The sequence below is a fragment of the Aricia agestis genome, chromosome 11 (assembly GCF_905147365.1).
Source record: "Aricia agestis chromosome 11, ilAriAges1.1, whole genome shotgun sequence".
In the NCBI taxonomy this organism is placed as follows: domain Eukaryota; kingdom Metazoa; phylum Arthropoda; class Insecta; order Lepidoptera; family Lycaenidae; genus Aricia; species Aricia agestis.
In genome coordinates this window covers 13149637-13172203 of record NC_056416.1, presented here as the reverse complement: position 1 = coordinate 13172203, position 22567 = coordinate 13149637, and the positions used below count along the sequence as shown (strand labels likewise).

General features: G+C 37.2%; 1 protein-coding gene across 1 annotated transcript; it reads left to right on the top strand.

Annotated features, from left to right (window-relative positions):
• The first annotated feature begins 1106 nt into the window (after positions 1-1106).
• Positions 1107-17512, top strand: LOC121732050 (23 kDa integral membrane protein-like). Its single transcript, XM_042121814.1, has 5 exons — positions 1107-1517; positions 1897-2085; positions 2813-2992; positions 3278-3496; positions 17304-17512. The coding sequence occupies exons 1-5, from the start codon at positions 1458-1460 to the stop codon at positions 17460-17462; spliced, it is 807 nt and encodes a 268-aa protein (XP_041977748.1). The 5' UTR covers positions 1107-1457; the 3' UTR covers positions 17463-17512.
• Positions 17513-22567: the final 5055 nt, after the last annotated feature.

Here is a 22567-nt window from a genome sequence, read left to right as displayed (position 1 = left end):
GAGAATACTGCTTTAATTTGTATGTAGTAAAGTATTAAAAACAATTTTCTAAATTAATTGTTTTGAGTGTATTTTTAAAGTGATTGTAGGTAACAAGGAAGAGCAATAATTTTGTTGTTTGCTCTGGAATTACTGTTTAAAGATCTCGTCAATTTGTTCGTGCCCCAGATCTCGTCAAATTCATTTGGACAACGGTTGCTAACTGTAGGTGGAAGCTAAGGCCAACTGTAACAGATCTTAATTAGTTTAATTAACTTCGTGCTTCAACTGAATTAGTTTAGAGTAGGTAAGCCCTGGATTCGGGTGTAGCAGAGGAATCTAAATGATTTCCTTGGAAATGCTTTAAAACTTATTAGTTGAATATCACATAGACCCTACAATCTACACTGTAGAGTAATTGTATATGTTTTAAAGTAGGACATTTTAAAATGTTTAATAGTAGAGACCTAGCTTCTCATTACATTTATTAAATAATATATCTAATATTAATTAACAAGTCGCTCGCAAGTCGTAGCTACTTTCTCCAAGTAGCGTCAACTACCTTAGTAAGTACGCCTTAATTATTCTTATTTATTCTCGCTCTTCTATTACAATAATTAGCCTCTATTACGCGAATTCAAGAATCAAGAGTAATATCGAGTCTTGTCAATATGTACGAGGTACGATAGATTCTTTAGATGCGTTTAACTGAGGATATTGCGAAGTAAACTTGTTAGCCTACTTATGTACTTCCTGTTGTTTCTTACAATCGAATGCTGCGCTAATGTATGTTACCGTTACATACGTCACTTAGCATTTTTATTGCTGTAATTAATGAAGGAGTTAATATTTCTAATAGGATTTATATTTTAGTGGTAGTAGCTGTAGCCCTGTAGACTAAGAGTAAACGTATAGAATAAGGTACCTCTGGGAGTACGTACTATAGCTTATATATAAGTACTAACGTGGTAAGTACTAATTACGGCTAGTTGGTGAAGATTAGGTCATGCGTAACGATGCAATTAAACGTATTATCCGGCTTAAAAACTCTGACATTTACTACTCCACGTCCATGAAGATCGGGGATAAGTGGGAGCGAATTTAGAAATGTCATTGGCTATTTATACGTTTTTCACCTAGCACAGCGCACGACGTATTTTCTCGTCGTCGTCGTCGAAACTGGGTTACGTTACGACTTACGACATGACCACACGTATATAGAACGCATTATCGCTGATAAGCGGCGCACCAAACGGATAAAGCATTTTCTCAGTAACGTCACCGAATTCAATCGTTCGGAAAACTGTCCGCAATCTTCGGATAAGCGATTTAATTCTTTATGTCGGTGTGTGCACTGCGGTCGCGTTGCGCGTGCGAAGCGACACACAAACAATCTCTGAGGTGGAACGGACGCTTTGTTTTGTGGCTCCCGTGTTTCCAAACAAGATCTCGGACATGTGAACACGGACTGCGGAACAATGGCCGTATCATCAACCTGTTGGAAGTATCTAGTGCTGACTTTTAACGTACTGTTCGCGGTAAGTCGGTATTTTAGTTCGTCCGGCTTTTTGTTGGTCCCGTTATGATTCAGCGTCTGCGTTGTCATAACAACTGATCAAGTACAACAATAAATACTAGCGCGGTGCATTGTTTATACTTACTTACCCAAAAATTGTTAAACAACAGTTAACAACAACAGTGTCAAACAACTTAAACCAAGTACCTACTTAATTTTTTCGTATAAAGTTATCTATTTCTATTATATCGGAAAGTTACAGTACGACGATTTTATTACAACTACTTAGATAATGAAATGAATAGCCGCTTCTAATTGCTTGGTTAATAAATAATAATTGAATAATTACATTGTTCAATGAAATAACCACCATCTTTAATGTTGATTTTTCTCCTCGATAGATGTCAGCAGTAGTACTTTTTGGCGTGAGCGGGTATCTGCTGTACAAGTTGTTCATCTACCGTCAATTTATCGGTGTCAATGTAGAGTACCCGGCTATTTTACTCCTAATGATGGCAATCATCACCTGCTCTATCTCCTGGATTGGATGGCGGACAGCAAAGTCAATGCATCAAATCCACATTATACTGGTTCGTATTTTTGTTTAGAAAATAAACGTGTGTATTTTAATTTTTAATACCTACCTACCTTCAATTAAAAAACGGTCACAGATGGCTCTGATGCATTTCAAAATTAAAAAGTACTTCTTTGTCTAGTTTTTCAAATAAAATAATTATGTATTATACTTACTTAATAACAGTCATTCACTACTAACCCCAAAAATCAAATATCGTCCTTCTCTCTTCACACTCACGCCCGTCTTTCATATGCCAGGTGAAAAAGAACGACGCGGATTCATCGCCAAATTAGTTTTTTCTCAATAACTCGATAAATATACAACATTTTAAAAATCCGCTAGGTCGATCTCTCAATAATAGAATTTTATACAATGTGTTATTAATATGTATTAACTTAGTTCAATGCACGGTTATGGCAATAAATGAAAATTTCGTGAAAATTAGATGCATCTTTATGATTTTTTTCTATCGAGAAAATTTTAAGATAGGTGTCGTGTTTTTGCTCAGATCGAATTCTCGGAAATATAATGTAGTATCTAATTTTAGAAAATGAAACAATTCGGGGCTTATTTTCAAGTATAATAATGAATTATAAAATCGACACTTTAGGGTTAGTCGCCCCCTTAATAAGAGTACACGCACTACACGCAGCTGCCGTTGTTAAAATATACAAAGGGCGTGTTTACCATTTTACTATAGACTAAAAGACTGTGCTAAAAGTTATCATTCTCTTTTTCAGGCTGGAGCTTTGGTTGTGATAGTGGTTGTGATAGAGTTTTCGTGCTTCGTTTGGGCGATGGTGGTGTGGGATAACATCGAGATAGACATAAAGACTACAATGACTGACTACTTCTTATATACCAGTGAGAATAAGGAAACTAGTATAGACTCAGTAAGATGGGATCGACTGCATGTGAAGGTGAGCTAAAAAAAGATTTACTTATCAGATTTTTCTATCATTCTAGTCCAAAAACTTGCTCTTACTGCTTTATCTATGAGCCACGTGTACTAGTCTGAAGAAAATTTAAAGTGTCTTGCTATCATGTCGTTCTCACTTCTCGGTGTCCCAGACCATTGCAAGATACGAACTTTAAAAATAACTTTTTCCAAAATTATGATATTGAGAAAACTCTACAAAATAATGAGCAACTTTAAACATTCGTGTAAACGTAGGTAATTTATCCTATTTTATGAATATTTTCAGTTCGAGTGCTGTGGTGTAAGTGGGCCAAACGACTACAGCGCCACAGGCCACGTGCCCTTCTCCTGCTGTGGGCAGGGGCCGCTGGACTCCATACAGAAGCCCTACACATCGGATTGCTCCATCCTGTACCAGCGCGGTTGCGGCAACCTCCTTCACAGCTACGCCAAGGAGCATGTCCTGTTTGTTGCCATGGCAGCGCTTATAGCATCAGTTCTGCAGGTTGGTCGTTGTTCACTCCTAACTATTGGAATAATACCATATTATTATCATTTATCACAATAAAATAGCTAATTCAATTTATCTTATCAAGCTGAAAGGTTCTCTTCGACACTTCAAACAGTGCTATCTAGATTGGACAGCAGTAAACGTAAATTGTTAAACGCCGTCTAGCGTAGTCTTAGGCAAACTAAGACAGAAATGTACTCAACTATTTGACATAGATGGCGCTGTATACACCATTAAAATTAAAATAAACTTTAAATTTTGTAATTTATTATATTTTGAGTCAAATAAGTATGTAACAAGAAAACATAAATCTTAAATTACTTATATAATTATTTATTTCAAGCTACTGGGTGAGGCCAAACGAGCGTAATTTGTGAGTTGTGAGTCGCAGAATTCCGCTGCATTCAGTTTCATCTAAAAGTCCTGACATAGATTCACAATTTCACACGAGCGTAATTTTGTGAGACATGATTTGTAGAAAAGATATTTACGCAACCGAAATTCTGCGACTCACAAGTCACAACTCACAATTTACGCTCGTTTGGCTTCACCCTTATTACTATTAGTAGACCTAAGTAATTTACTTCTATAATCTGTGAATAGTACCTATAAATTCGAACGATAAAACCACAATTATAATATTTGCCGTAATTACTTAAGTAATATAAGATCGAAAAAAAGAATTTGCATGAATTTGCGATTGATTCCACACAAAAATTAATAATATTATGACTTCAATCATGTGATGACTCATGAGTCATGAGTGATGAGTCATGACTCATGAGTGGTCAAGAGGTACTTTGGATAAATCCTACACCACTATTTGGTAATCTGCCTGCAGTATTAATGTTATTGGTGTCACCTTATGCCATGTCATCATTCCATATCTAGAGAAGTCGACCAAGACCTTCGGCAATAAAACAATGCTCACTCTAGAATAATGATTGTCGTGTGATGTCATGTCACTCAAATGGCTACCTTGTGGATAATTACACTTCGATTATGTTACTACATGCTTCTAGCCCAGGGGTTCCCGATCTTTTTCAGCCTGCGGTGCAACTACACGTAAAATATTTTATCACGGCGCCCACATAGCTAGGTATAGTAAGTATACTCTACCTAGCTATTAGAAAAAAATACATAAAAGGCCGGCAACGCACCTGTAGCTCTTCTGATGCTGCGAGTGTCCATGGGCGACGGAAGTTGCTTTCCATCAGGTGACCCGTTTGCTCGTTTGCCCCCTTATCTCATTAAAAAAATGAATACATTTAATGATTAATGATTATAGTTAGGTTAAGCAGGTAAATAGTAAGTAATAAACAAATATTTAATCATCTACACTGCTTTACATAATTAATAATTTAATTTTATAATATTTGTGGCTTCGGATATTATGATGGTGGATGACTCACGGCGCCCCTCTTTTCTTTCCACGGCGCACCAGGGCGCCGCGGCGCACAGTTTGGGAACCCATGTAATCTAGCCAATTACTTAATAGTGGCCCAGTTCATTAGCTAGCCCGTTATTATAAAGGTCATAGTCAAGTGTCAATTCGATACAAAAAATAGTACTTAACTCGAACACTGATGTTCTACTTTACAGAAATAGATTCCTATAAAGTTGATCCAATCAAAGAAGTTGCTCGGACAGCGGACTACATTATAATAATGCGCGCGCAAAAATTTCATTACAAATAAAATGACCAGTCCTTGTGGTCTTTTGACTTCAAGTGTGTTTAAAATATATACTAGCTCAAGGGTAAGTTACGAAGATGGACTTATATGGCAAGATGTATATTATATTTTGTAAGAAATCTTCATAAGTACATGGAAAAAATACACCATTTAAAATCCCTCACTAGCTTAAAATTAGTGTCCGACCGAAGGTCTATTTTTGGCCGAAGCCAAAGCCGAAGCCGATTAATCGGCAATCGTCACAACCTTCGGCCGAAGCCGAAGCCGAAGGTTTATAATTTTAATCTCAACTCTCAGTAATTAATTTTGTTTAAAATTGTCTATAAGCTACAATGAATATTAAAATTAGGTATTTCAAAACTTCAATATTGAAGGTTTACCTCTATATTGACTGTTTCATATAGAAGTTGATTTAGAGATAGTAATAAAAGCTTGTGATTTTGTGATTTATTAATATTGTAAAAAAATATTTGTAGTCTAGTTAAGGAATGACTCAAAGGAGGGTATTGAGTGCGTGAGCGATTTCTACTGGAACTTATTCAGGGTGCTTAGAGACAAAACATACTAAGTCCTGACGTCTAGAAGGTGAGCCTAAGGGAAGGGAGGGTGACAAACGTCTCAATTTTTAGTTTTTGGCTAATACCTTAAAAACGATGCGTTGTGGCAATAAAGTTTTATAACGAAATAAAAGCTTATTCAATTCTCTATAACTATTTGATTCTATATAGTTTTTCCAAATTCTCATCCGTTTTTTTGACTACAGGCGCTGGAAGTTTCAGAATTGCTCTCAGGCATCTACATTAGTCGCTGCTACAATCCCTGGTGCAGTGACAAAATATATTATTGTTTTAGTGAAGCCTCAGGCGCTGGCAAATTGCCTATTGTCCTTGGCGTCAAGAAATTATCTACATTTTTTCACCCCCACTCTTGAAGGGTCAGCTCATTCCCGAATGTTTTTTATACATTTAACTAAGCAGGCTAACAATTAGTGTATGTTCCAACTGATGGAAGCTGGTTACCGTAATGCCTTGCGTCGTCTGCAACACCAGGGGTGCTACTGGTGCGTTGCCGCGTCAAGGGGTGTAATGAGGGGATGGGGGGATGTGCTTACAGCCTTCTCACTTACTGAACGCTGCATAGAAGCGGTAAAGCTACTATTCAATCAGAATTAGAAAGGAATATTTAAAAATAAAACACTTTTTATTACTAGCCCAAGGCAGACAGACAAATAGACATGACGAATCTATAAGGGTTCCGTTTTTTGCCATTTGGCTACGGAACCCTAAAAAGCTTGTGATCTTACTAATAACCACACGGTATGCCACCTAAACCTATTAGTACGAGTAACATCAATTACAATTGCGCAATGGATGAAAATATGCATGTAATTGGTGTGAAATCACTGATTATTCGGTAAAGGATATCGACCACGATTCGCGCATATCCTAAAAGAATTAGTAAACTAATTGCTGTGTCTAATCAGAATATAATTAAAATTGCCGTGGCGTGCAAAGTGTCCCGCCATAGCCACTACGCGAAGCCCTCCTTTTACTATGGTCTATGATCCCGCGGTTCCAGCCTTCGCGGTTTAAGTTGCCTCCGAGCGGTCCTAGGAGAGTTCTGGCTCAGAGTCTGCTAAACCGATGTTGTTGTGAAACTTATGGAGATGCTTTTAGTCCAGAGAATGGCCTACATATAAATATGTAGTTTTTAAGACGGAAAAATATAGGATGTAACAAAACAAATCCTACTTATTATTGTAAAGGCGAAAGTTTATATACGTGGGAGAGCCATGCTTCGGCACGAATGGGCCGGCTCGACCGGATAAATACCACGTTCTCACAGAAAACCGGCGTGAAACAGCGCTTGCGCTGTGTTTCGCCGAGTGAGTGAGTTTACCGGAGGCCCAATCCCCTAACCCCTACCCTATTCCCTTCCCTACCCTCAACTATTCCCTTCCCTTCCCTACCCTCCCCTATTACCCTATTCCCTCTTAAAAGGCCGGCAACGCAATTGCAGCTCTTCTGATGCTGCGAGTGTCCATGGGCGACGGAAGTTGCTTTCCATCAGGTGACCCGTTTGCTCGTTTGCCCCCTTATTTCATAAAAAAAAAAAGTTTGGATGTATGTATGTATGGATGTTTGTTACTCTTTCACGCAAAAACTACTGAACGGATTTTAATGAAACTTTACAATAATATAGCTTATAAGTACATGAGAAAAACACATAGGCTACAATTTTAACCGACTTTCAAAATGGAGGAGGTGTTATATTCGTTTTTTATGTTCAACGATTACTCCGCCATTAGTGAACCGATTTCCAAAATTTTTCTTTTGGTGTATAGGTTATCATCCGAATTCGGTACCATATTCATAAAAGTGGTGACCTGATGAAGGGATCCATAAGTAATCGAGGGAACTCCTCGAAATTTATATGGAAACTCATAGGTGACTTCGGTTTCGTGAGCAGTACTACATACACACCGTAAACTTTAAAGTATGTATTGTCATGTTAACTTCTGTTATTATTATACTCTGTATTATGGGTACCGGGCTTTAAACAAAGTTGGCAACATCAATATCTTTTCTCAGTAAGTTGCTCTGCAACGTAAAGGAAATACGCACTCATCATAGACTTATCATACGTAAACAAACGCATCATCACCGCCGTCATAAGCTACGGCAATTCTTTGAACTATGTCGTATAAGTGAGATCACTGTTTAAACTGAATGATTAATGAATCATTACTCAGCGCGGGGTCTCCAATGAATAGGCTTAACCGACAGCCAAAAATGGATGGCAATGATAGTGATGATTATTATAATGATGATGATGAAGTTGATTATGATGCTGATGCAGATGATGAAGTCCAAAAGGGAAAGTGACCTTGTGCGATACCTTGACTAGTCTTAACAGTATTATATTTTATTTTAAGAATATTATGCATTAAAAATTAAAATAGTGTTAGAAAATTACTATTAAGTATCATTATATTATTGTAGTATGTATAATGTATATATTTGCGTAATCGGGTAAGTATTTTATACTTTTTTTATTGTAGTCTCTCTTCTGAACTTCTGAGTTATGTAAAGCATTTTAAACATTAAACATTTTTAAAATAATTAAATAGTAGTACGTATGCTTAACGTAACACGGTTAAAAGTGATATCATTGAATTATATGGAGCAGATTTACACCAAGTGGCCACAGGGGTAACCTTGCTCCGAATTGCCGTGGTGACGTCAGCTCTATAGAGTAGAGAGTTCGCTGTAGGATTTAGAAACTGTATCACTCCTGCGCATGTATGCTGGCTCAAATGCAAGTGAGAGAACCTGCAAGGCGATATTCGGGCAAAAGTATGAAAATCGGGACCCTGGTCTTCGGCACGAGTTTATGTAGAATTGCACTTGAACAGTCTTTTGTCAAAATGGTTTAGGTTAGGTAAGCCGCTAACCCATGTCGTGTTCCTCTTCAATTTGACATTGTAATTTGTAGTCCTTGCAATTCTGTAAAGATTCCGTAATTAATACATTTATTGTCTTCATAATACGAGTGCAACTTGTAAGCTGTGGCCTTTTGATCAGTCCTGGATTTATAAACAGGCCGTTTAGGCCGCGGTCTAGGAGAGACAGCGTCCGGTCCTACTGGAGTGGCAGATTTCGTACATAGTGCATAGGGCGGCGGAAATAAAGTGGCCTAAACGTCTTATAAAAATGTAAATCCGTCACTGATTTTTATGATTATTTGCAGTCAAGCGTTTAGAAAATTAAAGAACATGGAACCTAAATGGTCTATGCTCATTGGACATTGGCCATTGCTCTCTATGTCATAACTCATAACTCATAATGAATAAACGAGACTTTAATGCGAAGATTGAACACAGAGGATATTACCTCTATTAAACGGTCACCTGCTACTGTGTGGGATCATGTCCCGTCCCCCTCATATTAGTATAGTTAGACAAGGGGGACGATAAATTAAAACGATACTTATCATGTGGGGCCTGGGGGGCTATATGGTACAGGTACGGGAAGTAGTTTAGACTGAGCTGGGGGGATCGGTTTAGGTCTTTGTTGTGACTGGGTTGGATAAAGCTGATATTCGACCTTATTCGTTTGCATTACAACAATACAAGCTTAAGCGCCGTGCGAGGTGCGAGTTTCTTACGTCGGTTCTTCTCGCCGGGTTAGTTCCCGAACCGGTGATCCGTCATCACGTTTCTGAAAAGATTTGATTCAAAACTCAAAAAAAAAACCCGTTTTTATTTATTTTCATTTTATACAGAAACGTAACATCATGCTGCTGGACTCTTACCATACGTTTACTGGATTGTTCTCAGTTCTGCAAATTTTATCTGAAATCACGCTTTAAATGTGTGCGATTCGTAGTTCTTTTTTTTGTTGAAATAAGGGGGCAAACGAGAAAACGGGTCACCTGATGGAAAGCAACTACCGTCGCCCACTACCGTCGCCGCCCATGGACACTCGCAACATCAGAAGAGCTGCAGGTGCGTTACCGGTCTTTTAAAGAGGGAATACGCTCTCTTCTTGAAGGTTTACAGGTCGTATAGGTCCGGAAATACTGCTGGTGACAGTTCGTTCCAGAGTTTTACAGTGGCAGAAAGTTACGCGAAAAGCGCACGGTGGAAGACTGCCACTCATCAAGGTGATAAGGATAGTAATTTTTCAGAGCACTCCCCGTGGTACAACCGATAGAGGATGCAGAGTGAAGCTACATATCGGCGTAATTCCAAGGGATCCAAGCTGTTTGAAACACTATGGCAGTCAAAAATTCGAACGACCCTTCGTTGGATACGACCAATGAATAAGGAAACAGATGGAAGTGACATAACTACAAAAAAGTGTGGCCGGCGCCATATTACCAAGAACTAAACATGGCGGTCTATAGTGATGGGACACTCGGTTGATATTTGTCGAGGATATCGATAAACTAAGATGTCATAAGTGAGCGTCCTGTTATATTATATATTATATTGATATCCAAAAATATGTTTTTTTTAAATATTATATAAAAAAAAACATTTTTGCCTATTTTCTCTCTATGTATTATTGTACATAGAGACAAAATAGGCAAATATGTTTTTTTTATATAGGAGCCTCCTTAATTTTAATAAAACTATTTAATTTATTTTAAGTTTATTCATTATTATTTAAGTTGCCATTATTGATATCGGGCAAAAATTACCAAAAAATCGGACAAATACGAGTTGTACTCGCGCACGAAGGGTTTACAGTTTATTTTAATTTTACCATCACTTTTAAATTTCTTCACTTTTTTGACGGACTGTAAATAAATTAAAAAAAAAGCAAATTGGTCGAGAAATTTGACCGATATATTGATATATCGACATTTTTTATATATCGACGATATATCGAGACCGATATTGATATTTTTTCAAATATCGATGTATCGATATATCGATATTTTCTTTCAATTTCGACATCCCTATAATACGACACTTTGACAGTTTATGTACCTCGGAGAACCGGAGCATAAAATGGCGGACCGGCCACAGTATTTTGATTTGGTATATAGACTATTATGCCGAGTCCACTCTATAAAAGTCAATGGATACGACCCAGAGGGATCACTTGGTATTTTAGCGCCCCTGTCCAGAGATGAGAACAATATTCCATATGAGGCCGAACCTCCGCCTTGTAGAGTTGTAGGCGTTGGTCCGGAGTCCGGACTGAAATACTGTCTCGCTCTGTTAAGAACACCAAGCTTCTTCGAGGCTAACTTGGCCTTACTCTCTAGATGGTATCGGAACTGGACTTCACTCGATATGTTAACGCCAAGTATTTCAATGCTAGGGGAGACTGTTAAAGAGGTGCCCTCAAAACGAAGATGTACGACCATTGGTGACTTTTTAGTGGTGAACGCGTAGGCTGGTATCTTGGCGGGGTTGAATTGGACTAAGTTACGTCTACCCCATTCAGAGACTTTCTCCAATGAATTCTCTATTTTAGACACAAGTTCGTTTCGACTCTCAATGACATTTTAGCTGAGAAATATTGGGGGAGCCGGTATATACAGCATCACCTGTATTATCATCTGCATAGCAATGAATGCCGTCGGTTGGTCTGTACTCTGTAACATGTCATTGATATGCAGCCAGTATGAATAGGGTAGGCGATAGTACACAGCCCTGAGGGATACCAGCATCAACAGACTGAGTTTCCGAGCATGCACCGTGAACCTTTATGCTTCTATCTGCTAAGAAACTTGTGACCCACTTGCATAATTTCTCGGGCAGCCCGTATGATGGAAGCTTTGATAGCAGCGCTTTAGGTATGCCAAACCCGATCAAAGGCCTTCGCAATGTCCAAACTAACAGCCAATGCCTCTCCCTTGTACTCAATTGCCAACGATGAGTTAGGTACGCCAAGAGATCACCAGCCGAGCGACCCTTGCGGAACCCGCACTGTTTGTCGTTTAGTAATCCCTGGCCGTCCAAGTATCGAAGAAGCTGGCTATTGATAATAGATTCCATTATCCTTGAGAAGAAATAGATTATGGCGATTGGTCTGTAATTGGAAGGGTTTGAGCGATCACCTTTTTTGGGGATCGGGTGCACCAAGGCTGTCTTCCAAGAAGCCGGGACGATGCCAGAGGAATAGGAGAGCCGAAAAAGACGCGTCAAGAGTATAGATGCTGGCGGGAAAGATTCCGAATTATTCCCGTCGAATACTTCGGAAGTATTCCGAAATATTCCGAAACTTTGGGAATATTTCAACTGTCAAAAAAACGAGGAAAATTGCGCTTGGAAGCTGTAAACTATTTATCTTTAGTTGTGTATCTAAGAGTGTCAAGACCGGAGCCAACTCTGGAGCACACTTTTTGATATCAAGGGAACGGAGGGCAGTTCGCTCTGTGTTAACTGTTATCATGTCTAGTATCAAGATGGTCTACTGTTCATTTGCATATTCTATCCTGTAGTGTTCTGTGTTACTTTCTACAAAGTTATAAAGCTAATTACGAAGTTACGATTTATAGTAAGTACTTACATACATAATATTTAGTATTATCTAGGTACTTACGCTTTAAAAGTTCGTTGTCTGTCTAATGTGAGCATTTGCCTTCTTCGTCATGTTAATGCCTTTGTTAGAACTTAGCTAATTGTGATAAAACTTGCATTATATCCAAAGTCCATACCGTTTATAAACTGCAAAATGTCGTCACAACATCGTCACTTTGAGATGTGATAGGTATTCATAAGAATCATAAGAATACGATTTTGTAGTTTGGAGTTTGGACGGACTAAATCGAAGTAGGAACGAAGCTGCATTAATGTTGCATTAAAATAAAAGAATTATGGTACAGTCTAACTTCTTCGGCGTCTAACCCTAGAACAATTGGGTATTAAACTCAATATAAGAATCATATGAGGCTAAGAGCGGTCAACTCTCGACAATAATGCTCTTTAGTCCATCAAGGAGTTGCCAAACTAGTTCTTATGTGGGTCGAATAAAGGTCCTTAAAGGAAATTTAATTCTGAATAAACTCTAGTGGGTTGCTAAATTGTGTCCAAATGCCTCTTTGTTACAGCATGACTCATTCTAGTGACTTCCTTGTTCATTTCGCAAGCAAATCTTCTACAAGGTTATACGTTTTACTAGATCTTAAATTAGCGAATGATATTGTAGTAATGTTGAAACCACAAGAATGGGCCGGCTCGACCGGAGAAAAACCGGCGTGAAATAGCGCTTGCGCTGTGCTTCGCCGAGTGAATGAGTTTTAACTGGAGGCCCAATGGCCAATTACCTACCCTATTCCCTTCCCTACCCTCCCCTACCCTATTACCCACCTCATTCCCTCTTAAAAGGCCGGTAACGCACCTCTTGTGTTCTGTAGCTCTTCTGATGTTGCGAGTGTTCATGGGCGACGGAAGTTGCTTTCAGGTGACCGGTGACATTTGCTTGTTTGTTATTTAATAATGATTAATGAGTAAAAAAAAATGTTAAGTCCATCACAAAAAAGATCTAGTGTTTGTATAAATATCTCCATATTATACACATCGACCATCGTATGAATAACTAGATGTCCCGCGCGGCTTCGCCCGCGTAAATTAGGAATTTTACAGAAACCGTACATTTTCTCATAAAAAATATTTCCCCCGTTTTTCCCACATTTTCCTGAGTTTCTTCGGTCGTATTAGTCTTAGCGTGATAATATAATATAGCCTATAGTCTTACTCGATAAATGATCTATCTAACACTAGATAAGTTTTTAAATCGGACCTGTAGTCACAATAGACATAACGACCAGTAGTTCGACTGCAAAGAGACGGACAGGTTTCAATATCTGTCAAATTCGTCGGGTTTCACTAGGATTATAAATGGAATGTGCCTCGCGCTGGCTGATATAATTTATTTTTAAATATTTAAAATAAAGATTTCAAAATTGGATTCTGACAATTTTAATCGCATGTGCCAAAACACAAACAACAATACGACCAAAGAGGAACACGTCCAGCGAATATGTCATAGTTTTAAATTCGTAGGTAACAATTTAACAACCCTAGCAACGATTTTCGTCATAATACGTCAAATTTAAAAATTTCAACATCAGTTCTTAGTCGGCATACTCTATAATTCTGTCTACTCTGCTGTAGTTCCTGAGATTGACGCGTTCAAGCAAACATAATTTTCAGGTTTATAATATTAGGTAGATATAGATTTTTTTTAATTATCGCTTGACAAACTTGAGTCTCGATCTAAAAGACTATGAAATGGTATAATATGGTAGTGATGATGATGATGATGATGATTAATGTAATTTGCATAGTTAGCATATGCTTTCTGTTCTTAAAACAACGCCGAAACTCCTAAACTTGTATCTATAAAGAATCAGGAGTTCTCTCAGCACCTTCCGAACCACGGTATACCAGGTATATCTCGGTGCAAAATATTACTTGTTGGTAGCATATGCTTAGAATACTTCTCACGAAACCGAAGTCACCACATGTTTCCCTATAAGTTTTGAGGAGTTCCCTCGATTACTTATGGATCCTTCATCAGATCACCACTTTTGTGAATATAATACCAAATTGGGATGATACCCTATATACCAAAAGAAAAATTTTAAAAATCGGTTAACAAACGGCGGAGTAATCGTTGAATATAAGAAAACGAACATAACACCTTCCCCATTTTGAAAGTCGGTTAAAATTGTAGCCTATGTGTTATTCTGATGTATAAGCTATATTATTGTAAAGTTTCATTAAAATCCGTTCAGTAGTTTTTGCGTGAAAGAGTAACAAACATCCATACATCCACACATCCACACATCCACACATCCACACATCCATACATCCACACATCCATACATCCATACATCCAAACAAACTTTCGCCTTTATAATATTAGTAGGAAGTAGGATGTTACAGTTGTACACTGTACAGACATAATCTGAGTAGAAACTAGAAGCAGATTATCCGCATGAATTCTATTATCCAGAAGGCAGGCTAAAAGAACTGCATGTGTGTAAATTTTAGGCATCGAGCGTACTAATAATAATTATTGTAGTTGTAGCCTGAAGCACAGAATATATATTAGTGTAGGTAACTTTTGAAAACATCTTAGGTTGTTATAGGTATGTACTGTGTACACTGTATCTATTACACCTTCGCTTCAATAGCCAACCATAGAACCATCATAAAATGGCAAGTGGCAACTGGGTGATGGCTCATGGCATCGGGTATGTTACGTCATACTTGTGGCATGGCAATAACAAAGTACTTGCCACTACACAATTATCGTTTCTCCGGATATGCCCGCATGTTTCTTGTAGTACATACTTATTGATTTCACTTACTTAAATGGAACTCATGTAAACGAACTATTAGCTCTCTTAACTGGATAGCTGGTTAATTGACAAATGGCAACAAAACTTGGGGCAATCGACACTTTTTTTTTATGAAATAGGGGGCAAACGAGCAAACGGGTCACCTGATGGAAAACAACTTCCGTCGCCCATGGACACTCGCAGCATCAGAAGAGCTGCAGGTGCGTTGCCGGCCTTTTAAGAGGGAATAGGGTAATAGGGGACGGTAGGGAAGGGAAGGGAATAGGGGAGGGTAGGGAAGGGAATAGGGTAGGGGATCAGGCCTCCGGTAAATTCACTCACTCGGCGAAACACAGCGCAAGCGCTGTTTCACGCCGGTTTTCTGTGAGAACGTGGTATTCCTCCGGCCGAGCCGGCCCATTCGTGCCGAAGCATGGCTCTCCCACGTAATAACTTGACAGAAATAAGAAATGTAGCATTTAATTTGACCCAGTAAAGTGTAAAGTGAACTAAGGTTATTCTGGAATAAAGTCACTATTGAGAGGATACACCAGGGGCTAGAGAAATGAAAAAAAAGTAAGTGTAATATCTATAGCTGTCTCTCTCACCTCAAGCCTATACCGCAAAACGCGATAGAGACAACTGCAGAAAATCCAGAAAATCAACGATTCGTTGTCCCCTGATTCCTTCTCCAAAACTTATCCGATCTAAGTATTTTTTTCATTAAAGATTAAAAAAAGGCTTGAGCTGTGTTCCTATGTTTTGCTTTTTTTTGTATATTCCAGCCAAATCTGTTTTCTGGACGTTTGAACACAGCGGAAAATCTGGCCATTTTTTTGGGTTTTTGAACGTTCATATCTTATTTAATAATTAAATTATGAAAAAAAAGAAAACATAGGGACATTGTATTAGTGGCCGTAGATATTCAGGAAAAAAATTATAACTCTACTAGCATTATCCAGGGAGGAAACGGGGGACAACGTTTGTATGGAAAAAAGGGCGGTGTGGACTCCTCTTAAAGCTTTTAGTAGGAATTTAGCTACATATTATGTAAGTATTTAAAATCAGTAATAGGGTCCCGTTTTTACCCTTTGGGTACGGAACCCTAAAAAAATCTCTTGTTTTTCGATACTTACTGCAAATCGTAGAGAAGGGGTTATTACTTATTAGAAATCTTGCGCAGGCCACTCTTTACACAAAATATTAATATGCTTTCTAGTACTGAAAGAGCAAAATATTACACTTGATTCTTGAAACAATGACCTCACATTACGGAAGCGGCTATCATACTTGCGTGTTACCTCTATTAACTTACTTGATTATGATTAATTAAATGAAATACGGTGACTAACTGCACAAATTACACAATTAACAAAATGTTATTGTTATTAATTAAATAAGATATCGAAATCCTGAATTTTCCTGTTATATTGATTACGAGCTTTTGCCCGCGGCTTCGCTCGCGTTAAGAAGTATTATTATATACAAACTTTCATCCCCTATTTGAACCCCTCGGGGTTGGAATTTATCAAAATCCTTTCTTAGCGGATGCCTTCGTCATAACATCTACCTGCATGCCAAATTTCAGCCCGATCCGTCCAGTGGTTTGGGCTGTGCGTTGATAGATCACTATGTCAATCAGTCAGTCAGTCACCTTTGAGTTTTATATATATAGATTGTTCTAGATTTATTGGTATACTTATAGGTACGGACCTATAAGTAAACCATATTTTGGTCCTGAAATTCCCCAACATAAAACAAACATTTTCTATTAGGAAGCGTTCATGTATTACGTAACAAAGATTAAGGGAGGAAAGGGGGTATTTTTAAACGTTGGTAAGGGGCTTCGTCATTTAATAAGTGAGTCAGCTCATAATATAAGAATTAAGATCCCAAGGGTTTTTCTCCAAACCCAAGTTTAGGGAAAACCCTTGGGTTGCTTTGAATCACTAGAGGGTTTGCCTTTTTATCGAGACGAATTACTTACTAGATTTTTTACATCTATGTACGCTAGGCTGAGCACCGATACACGCCACATAGTGCTGCCCCATGCCTAGAAATGACATTGGCAAGGCCATCTAAAGTCTTAACTAAAATATAATTTCAAATTCGCAATTAAAATAAGTAATAACCCAGAATACATTAATATTGTAGTCAGCGAACGAATCGCCTAGCGAAAAGCAATTAGCCGATAAGCTTCGACAAACATAACACCGAAATAGTTTTTAAGGTTCTTCTAAGTGCGTCGCTGACAAGTTTACTTCCGTGGTCGAGTAGTTAACTTTTGGTAATTGTTTCAGAGTACAGGCATCTTCTGCACGTTCTTCCTGGCTCATGCGATTAGAGAGAGGAGGAGGGCTTCTATACGACAATCCACATCGATCAGAGAGGCGACGTACGCGGCGGCCGACGACAGTCTACTAGCCACCGCCCCTAATCCCACCCTGCCAAAGTATTAGGTGTATTTTCCTATGCAGGTTGTAACAAAACAAAGTGATAATACTTTAAGGTATAGGTCTATCAGAATCTAATGGCAAATTTTGACATGCCGTTAAAAAAATATCCTTGATCATCAAAATTGGATAAATTTTTATATTCTGCATGTTTCACACACAGAATAAGCCGCTACAAGGAAATAAAGGAACAAAATGTTTTATTCCAATTACTTACCCCGGTATTGCTAGAGTCAATTTAATTTCTCACTTTTTGCCATCAGATTCTGGTAGACCTATAGTGTGTATGTTTCCCTGTATATTGTGATAGTAGCAACACTGAAAGAATTGCATTTGACTTCTATGTTTCTTTGAAAACATTTCGCGTGTGTGCGCTGTACACAAGATCACTCTCTAATCTCTATTCCTTTACTCTAATAACCCAGTGGGACGGAAGACCTCCGTGCGGAAGACCGACACGACTGACGAGAGATCAAGGCGCAGGACCGACTTTTTACATGCCCATCCGACGCATGGATTATCTTACTTGTCAGACAATCAGGTGATCAGCCTGCATTGTCCTAACCAAACTTGGAAATAACATTGTTTCCAACGCGGGAATCGAACCCACGACCTCCGAGTCAAGAGCCGCGCTCTATTGGTACCACTCACGAAGCTAAATTAGCTTAGAGACACATACACACCCTAAAGTATTATTATACATATCACTTTGTTGCATCCAGAGTGTAGATCATTCTAAGTTTTGCTGTGTGAAAGGCAAAATGGTTAACTGAATTCAGTCGCGACTATTGTGACATCATTGCAGATTTAAGGCAAATGAATCATGTGTGTGTTAGAGTTGTATTTTATGTCATGTGTTCATCTAATCTCGAAGGTGATTTCGTCCAAAATTTTGTACTTGTAGTAAGTAGTTCCTTCTTCTGAGCCGGTTTTGGAATTTACATGTTAAAGATAAATTACAAGATCTAAAATTTTATATCAGGTTAAAAAAAAATGGTTTAAGCTGCAAACGAATTTGAACTTCTATTGAAGTTATACCTATTTTTTATAAAATTTAAACTAGATGTGAGTTTTACATCTAATCTAAGATTTAGCTAGACATAATAATATTATTATACCTTTTTCCCTATACTTACATATAAGTGTCGAAACTCTAAGACTAAAAAGCCATTTTGAATACACTTAATTTTGTATAATATCTTGAACCTGTTTATGATATGCTTTATCAATTAAGTACCTAGGTTACCTAGATTGAGAAGGTTCTATTGTTTATAAGCAAGCAGTCAACAACCATTGTAACTGCATTTATATGACTCATTGCATTGGAAATAACCAAACAGTTGCGTAATATTTTATTTATAAAAGAATTTAATATCAAACGTTTCCGTTTTAAATACTTTATTATTTATAAATTATTGTAAGTTATTTATACGTTTTTCGGTATAGTTTATTGTCACAAATATTATGATTGTTCTTATAAAATCAATTATTACTATTGTGTGTTTTACAAGTTAGGCCTACAGGGCTATGTATTGAGTATTGACTTTTGTGGCCAATTACTGTCTAGTGTCTAGGCAATTTTTAGGGCGTCCATAAATGACATTAATTAGATTTTTTAAAGGACAGTTTGACCCCCTTTATTCTTTTGAGGCATCGTGAGATTCGATATAATTTGTTTCTTTTGTTAAATTCGATGTAAATTGTTAATTTAAAAACTATTTATAATTTTTAATTATTTGCAGTTTACAATCTTAATAAATCAATAATCTTTTCACATTTTAGGAACCGCAAATGGCAAAGACCAAAAATGTTTACATTTATTTCTTCTAGTAGGCTTTAATATTTTATAATAAACGAAAAATAAATTTGAGTATTTTATTTTAATTTTATGAAAGGTGTACTTGTGTATAAATCTCTCTAGAGTCTAGGTATACGGTCGGAAATCGGAATGAACCGCATTAAAAAGCTATTATGAATAACATAATTTTTAAACATACTAAATAATAATAATATAGTATTTACTATATTATTTTTATATATATTTAATTTATTATGTATACATATTATTATTAACTTAAAAACCGAAACTTTTTTCCTTATCGTTTACAAAATTAATGTAGTTAGGTACTCCAGAAAAATATATATTTTAATGATTACTTAACTTTGTTTTAGTTAAGAATTTGACAGAAAACGAATGGAGTTAAATGTCAAAATATTCATTACTCACTACTTGTTTTTTACTGTAATTACTGTAGTCCCAGCCTGAACAATCTCGCGGCTACATGATGTAAGCTTTGTTAGTTCAAACAAGCAAGTTGTGTTGGCGTTGTTATTTCCAAATGCCGACAAGTAAGTTGTACGGTTATGCAATCGGTCAAAATTCCATTCCCAGTCTAGGACTGCGATTGGAATTTTAATTATTGCTGTTATGTAGTCAGGCTCTGATATAAGTGGAATATCGCGTCTAAATACATTTCAAAGTCACTATTTTAAGATAATATTAATTATTTTATAAGAGTTTAGAGTACTTAAGTCCATTTTTTGTGCCTCTGTGATATATCGTTATATTCAGTAAGATTAAAAATCGGCCAAGGGCGAATCGGACTCGCGCACGAAGGTTTTCGTACCGTTATTAAGCGAAAGTTGCCAAAAAATTGTGGTTTTGCCCCCCTTAAATATGTATTTTATTTTCATTTTATTATCCATACTCCATACTAATATTATAAATGCGAAAGTATCTCTGTCTGTCTGTCTGTCTGTCTGTCTCGCTTTCACGCCAAAACTACTGAACCGATTGCAATGAAATTTTGTACACAGTTATTCTAGAGTCTGAGAAAGGACATAGGCTACATTTTGATGTGGGAAAATATCTTATTTCCATGAAAATATCGATGAAAATGAATTCGCATTGCGCGTGGCCAGCGCTTATCCCGGGGGTCCTGGGTTCGAGTCCCGCAGGCGGAACAAAAAGTTTTCAATGTTCCTGGGTCTTGGATGTGTATTAAAATAAAATTTCAAAAATCTTAAATATATTTTATATATAATATTATAAAAAATCCAGAAATATATCGATGCAATGAACATTTTAGTTCTAATACGATTAAACAGATGGCGTTTTATTTTTTACTTTATTGTAACATAGAACTAATCATACTTATTAGTATGTTTTTGTTTATAGTTTTTAATACGTTAGAATATTATGTTTAATAATATTATCACTTGGTATAATAATAATCAATCTATCTTATCTTATAGAACTCCTACTGCATTTCTAATATATGTGACAAGTTGACAACAGAAGGCGCTCTAAAATAAAGGAGTTCGAGTGTACCGTGTTGGCCTATATTCCATCCAGAATATATCAATGCAATCAACATTTTAATTCTCATATATGAAAACAGATGGCGTTTTATTTTTTACTTTATTATTGTAACAGAACTAACTTACTAACTACTTTACTATATAATATTGTTTTTATTCATAACTAGCTGTTGCCCGCGACTTCGTCCGCGTGGACTTTAGTTTATAGCGCGCGGTGTCAACAAAATTTGTGTCAAATTTAAAAAACTTTTTAAAACCCTGGTAAGTGGTACCCCTCTTAGGGCCGCGCTACACCGGAATGGCAGCGCTGAAAGCGCTCGCCTTGCCGCTGCCATTCCGGTGTAGCGCGGCCCTTAATTAATCAAAATACCCAAAAACAGCTGTGTAGTGTGCACATAATCTATACTAATATTATAAATGCGAAAGTAAATCTGTCTGTCTGTCTGTCTGTCAGTCTCGCTTTCACGCCAAACGCCAAAAGTATCTCTGTCTGTCTGTCTGTCTGTCAGTATCGCTTTCACGCCAAACGCCAAAACTACCGAACCGATTGTAATGAAATTTTGTATACAGATAGTCTAAGGCCTGAGAAAGGACATAGGCTACTTTTTTACTGGAAAAAAGGGTTGTAAGGGGGTGAAAATGCGTAAATTTGTTCAAATTAAGTTAGTTCCAACAATTCATAATAGATGGCGCCGTGCGTCTTCTACATCGCGCTGACGCTTGCTCAAAAGTCTTCCTATAAGACGTGGTATCATCTTACATTTAAGTTTCGATTTTTTTCGATTGTTTTATCTATTCTACGGTATTAAATAACTCAGTACTTATCTGTGCAGTGTATCTGTGCAGTACCTTAAATCTATCAATGATAAATAGTTTATGGGTAAAGTTGTGTAATTGGAGGGCTAAATAAGCTTTAAAATTTGGCATAAAATATAAAGTTTAATATAAAAAAATGAAATACTTATTGTGTGCACACTGCACAGCTCTATTGATTTAAGGGGTACCAGGGTTTTTTTACACCAATTTTGTTGACATCGCGCGCTATAAACTGAAGTCCACGCGGACGAAGTCGCGGGCAACAGCTAGTTAATTATTAAAGTACAAATACAATTAAGATTATTGTAAGTATTTCAAGTGCCTACCTGCTACCATTATTGATATTGATTGCCCGTAGCAAAAAAGGCCAAAAAAATCACGTTAGTTGTATGGGAGCCCCCTTAAATATTTATTTAATTTTGTTTTTAGTATTTGTTGTTATAGCGTCTACAGAAATACATAATCTGTGAAAATTTTAGAAGTCTAGCTATAGCGGTTCTGGAGTTACAGCCTGGAGACAGACAGACAGACAGAGAGACGGACAGACGGACAGAAGAACAGACGGACAGACATCGAAGTCTCAGTAATAGGGTCCCGTTTTTACCCTTTGGGTACGGAACCCTAAAAGTGACCGGGTTCCCCCCTAAACGCCTTACGTAGTTTATGGATGCCTCCTTGAGTCCCCCTTTACTCTTTGTGCTAGTATAGATGGCGCATGAAGTTTGCAGTGTTAAAGTAATAGATAAAGGTTTTAAAAAATACGTACATAATATTATAATATTAGCTTTATTTTTAACTTAAATAATTTTTGTATTTTAAAACTCATAATACTACTTGATGATTTGCCCTTCAATCCAGTTATAAAGTACTTATTGCACTTTCCCTAGTTAAAAAAATGCTAGTTATGGTCGAAGTAACTAGACTACATTTTGTTGTTTGAAAGCGCAATACATAAATAACATTGACGTATTATA